Raw genomic sequence first — 3,973 nt, 5'->3', positions numbered from 1 at the left:
CAGCGAGGCGGTCCGAAAGGGCACAGCTGGGCGACGCGACACGGCAACGCGACGGTGACGGAATGCGGAACGACATCGTCTTTGTGTCGCTTAAGACAGCGGCCCCGGTGCGGCCCGGCCCGTCCGCCCGCCGCTATAGAAAGCGAACCCCTTTGAGCCGGGCCGGGGCGGACAATGTACCCACATTTAGCACCGGTCCGAAACAATGCTGCCGGAGCCATACCGGAGCCAGCCCCAGCCCGGGCGGGTGCGGGACGAGTTAAGGGGGAGTCCGCACCGCACCGCGCCCAGAGCAGAGTCCCGCCCGGTGCGGTGCGGTGTCGTAGTGGTCGTGGGCGTTTGCGGGCTAACCCGCGCGCCGAGCCGCTTTTGAGTTACCACCACCACCGTGCCCCCGGGCACAAACAGCTTGATAAAATACGATCCAGGACAAGGCATCCTTTATTGTTCAGTTCTGCTTGGGCGGGAGTATAAAGTTGAGCTGACGTGGGCACAGTACGCGTGAGCCAACCCTTACACACCCGAGCATGGGTGTGTCGCCAGGGTCGGGGGGCGAGACGGGTAAACGCTATAGCCCCTGGCCCGGCATCCGTGCATGACACACCCCAACCAAAGGCGTTTTACTGAATTTTGGATCCAAAATGCTCAAACTGCTTCAACTGACATAATAATGCAGACGCAAACTAGTCCCCCGGCCTTTCAAAACAATTTTAAGTATGGGGGAAAAATTGGAGCACAACACTAGACTTTTATCATATTCACGATCGGTTCTAGATTGAGGTTTTCGAATTCAGATTTTTTCATGCCATATTTTTAAAACATAATATTCATTTTGTGTTTATTAAAAACCTTAGTGTGAGAGAAGTTGAATATCAATTGAGCAAGAAAAGCGTTTATCCATGACATAGCAGTTTAATGTGCATCTCTCATTGACTGACAAAAAAAAGTTACAAATATAAAAACGCACTATACATTTTAAAAACAGTTTGAATGTCATAATGGATGTCACAGATCGCTAGTGTGGAACCAACGGCGCCCAGATGCATGGTGAACTGCCGACGGACACGCGTCGGGTGGGTGCGTGAAAATGCCGACGACGTACTCGGCAGGCGTGGCGACATCGTAGAGCTCTTGGTGGCAGACCAGCGGTTCACAGTATTCACACGTTTCTTCGGAAACCACGTCTTTGCAAAAGATTGCATTTTGCAGCTCCACGTGGAGCCAGGGGTTCTTCAAGAGCACCTTCTTCACCGTATCGTGGTGTAGAAACCAGTGAAAGCAACATCTCGAGGATGAGCCATCATCAATGCCGTCCTGCAAGACTATCTGCAAGCTCTGCAGCGAAGGGAGTTTGAAGATGAAGATGCCCCGCAGCACCTCGTCCACGCTGAACATGCACATCTTGATCCGGAGGCGGCGCAGCGTGGGCAGATATCGCAGCCCCAGCATCAGCTGCACCGGCACTGACTGCAGAGACTCCCCTTCGATTTCGAGGAACAGCTCCTCCACTTTGGAATCCCCCATAACCAAGCCCATGGTCAAATTCCTGGCGACTTCTTCACCGGGCTCTTCATCAAACAATCCAAAAATGTCTGAATCGTCCGAATCTACATCCTCATACTCATCGTCAGACGAAGCGCCGCCATGGAGAAAGCACAGATGGACGGAGCGCAGCTGTTCGGCGCCGATCAGCTGCGCGGCCCCCGCGGCGTTGTCGGCGTTGTCCGCGCCGTCCCGGGTCACGGTGAGCTTCACCTCCCTCAGCGACTCGCACTCGGCCAACTTGTCCAGCCCGGGCACGAGGGGGCAGCTCAGCTTACGCAGGCGGGGCAGGCCGGCCAGCAGGCGCGCCACGGAGCCGGCGGGCGCGGCGGAGCAGGCCGAGCTGGTGTCGAAGTGGACGGCCTCCAGGGTGGAGGCGTGCCCGGCCAGCATGCACTTGAAGAAGGGCAGCATCCCCGGGGCGAGGTGGCAGGCGAAGCTCTTCAGGGACGGCTTGATGGAGCCGCGGACACCCGTCACGCGTGACATGCGCAGGTCGCCCATGTTCCCGCTCAGCGCCACCCCCTCCAGGCCGGGGGTGGAAGACAGCGTCCCGAACAGCGACGCGACGGCGTCCTCCGTCGCAGAGGCGCCGTCGTCGACGTCGAAGTGCAGACGCACTGCTCGCAGCCGCCCGAGCGCCTCCTGCCGCTTGATGATCTGCACGGCCTCGGCGGCGTCCTCGGTCCGGACGCGCTTCATGGAGATGGACAGCTCCCGCGCGGCGCACGCCGTCGTCCGCAGGTCGCCGTGGTGGCACCTCGGCGCCGTCGCCGGGACCGCCGTCGAGAGCACGCGGGCGCACGGCGCCAGCCGCAGCAGCGGGCACGCCGTCGGGCCGTCCTCGACGGACAGGGCTCGGCGCTCCCACACCTCCGGGTAGTGCTGCCCCAGGCCGGCGAGCCGCTTGCACACGAGCCGGCAGGCGAGGGCGTCCTTCAGGCTCAGATACGACACGACCAGGGCCAGCAGGTCACTGCGTAGCTCATCCATGATCTATGTGGGGGCAGGAGGAACGCACGCACTTCAAGGGCACACCGTCACGAAGTCTCAGCCAGGCACTAGTCGAGGGATATTTACCTTGGAGCGCCTTAGAGGTTATGGTGCACAGCGTCGTCGTCGAGCCCGCCGCGCTGGTGAACGCGATGCTGTTCCTTCCTCCTCAAACCAAAACAACTGAGAAGCCTCTCTCTTTCCGCCTCGAGCTACTCACAACTGCTGACTAAACTGCACCCGCATCCGCGCTCTTCTTCGACTGACGTGAGACGTGCTCTTTCTGCTGCGTCAGGGGCCAGTGTAGCGTGTAGCCAGCCAGATAGAGGAGGCTGGCTGAGCCGACAAACCGCCACCAGGCGGCGCTCGAGTCGCCAAAAGTCGCGCCACCATGGCGCTAAAAACGCCAAGAAGATCGCCAATCACATCCTGGGAGTTTGGCGGAATATCCCGGAATGTCTGCGATGTGTCGGCGTCGGCTGTCGGCTGTCTCTGGCCGGGCTAGACCACTCTGAGCCGAGCCCAGGCCAGTCCCCGCTTTGAGAAGCATATGTCGCCCATTTCCACCCAAATTCAGCAAAAGGCGCCAAAAAGAAGCCCAAATCGCCATTTTTAAACCGTCCCTAAAACTGTCTAGAGCTACCAGAGGACAAGGTCTGCCTCCCCCCTCCTCACTCTCTATATAGCCAATGAAGTCGCCAGTCGTGAAGCCGAACCAAAAATCGCCAATGTGGCGAAAATTCAGCTGCAAAAAGTTAGCCCGCAAAAATCATCCCGCACGCTAAACACAGGCTTAATTGTTTGTTCTGCGTTTGTTCAGGACTTTTTGAAGCTCGGAAAGTCGCCGTCTTGACACACTGAGATTAGTATCTGCAGCTGCTGGGCGCGCTCGCGACCAAACAAATGGATTTGGTCCGCAGAGGCACAAAAGGTTACCCCGAGGGGAAATTGCAGAGCCTTTTAAAAATTATCGCTTTGGCCTACGGGATGTTTCGGTGGCGAATCCTAGAGTACACAAGCTGCGCAAATCACACCCTTAAGTTGATTAAATTTTGTGAGTTTGCTTTTAACGTTTAACACGTTGAGAGTGGCGTGACCCATACCATGGGTTTGCCTACCCCCGCCGCACTCATCGTCATCGTGTTAAAGATATGTAGGAGAATTATTGTTGCCAAGCCTTATGAACTCGCCATGCAGTGCACGGACCACAATGGTTGTCGGGTACCGGGGGAGGGGAGGGGGGGGCAGTTCAGTCACCTTGGACGGAAGGGTTCTCTGGGTGCAATGACTGGCAGGCCGCCCGGGCCGCGCCGCCGTCCCTCGGGGAAGACCCCCTAAAGACCCCCTACCGGGTCCGCTTCGGCTTCGGCCCCGCACAACAGTGTTGGGACTGGGTCGGGGCGGGGTAGGGACAGATGTTCCGCTGGGCTGGGCCGGG

The 3,973-nt window shown here is 58.3% G+C and overlaps 1 protein-coding gene across 1 annotated transcript; it reads right to left on the bottom strand.

Annotated features, from left to right (window-relative positions):
- Nucleotides 1-892: 892 nt before the first annotated feature.
- On the bottom strand, nt 893-2,868 carry LOC113203507 (uncharacterized). Its single transcript, XM_026418241.2, has 2 exons — nt 2,623-2,868; nt 893-2,538 (listed from the first exon to the last, which is right to left on the bottom strand). The coding sequence occupies exon 2, from the start codon at nt 2,533-2,535 to the stop codon at nt 1,006-1,008; it is 1,530 nt and encodes a 509-aa protein (XP_026274026.1). The 5' UTR covers nt 2,536-2,538; nt 2,623-2,868; the 3' UTR covers nt 893-1,005.
- Between the last annotated feature and the right edge of the window lie 1,105 nt (nt 2,869-3,973).

This window comes from Frankliniella occidentalis, unplaced genomic scaffold (genome assembly GCF_000697945.3).
Source record: "Frankliniella occidentalis isolate FOCC.00 unplaced genomic scaffold, Focc_3.1 Scaffold5120, whole genome shotgun sequence".
Lineage (NCBI taxonomy): Eukaryota > Metazoa > Arthropoda > Insecta > Thysanoptera > Thripidae > Frankliniella > Frankliniella occidentalis.
The sequence above is the reverse complement of the archived record's forward strand: the minus strand, read 5'-3'. Positions and strand labels throughout refer to the sequence as shown.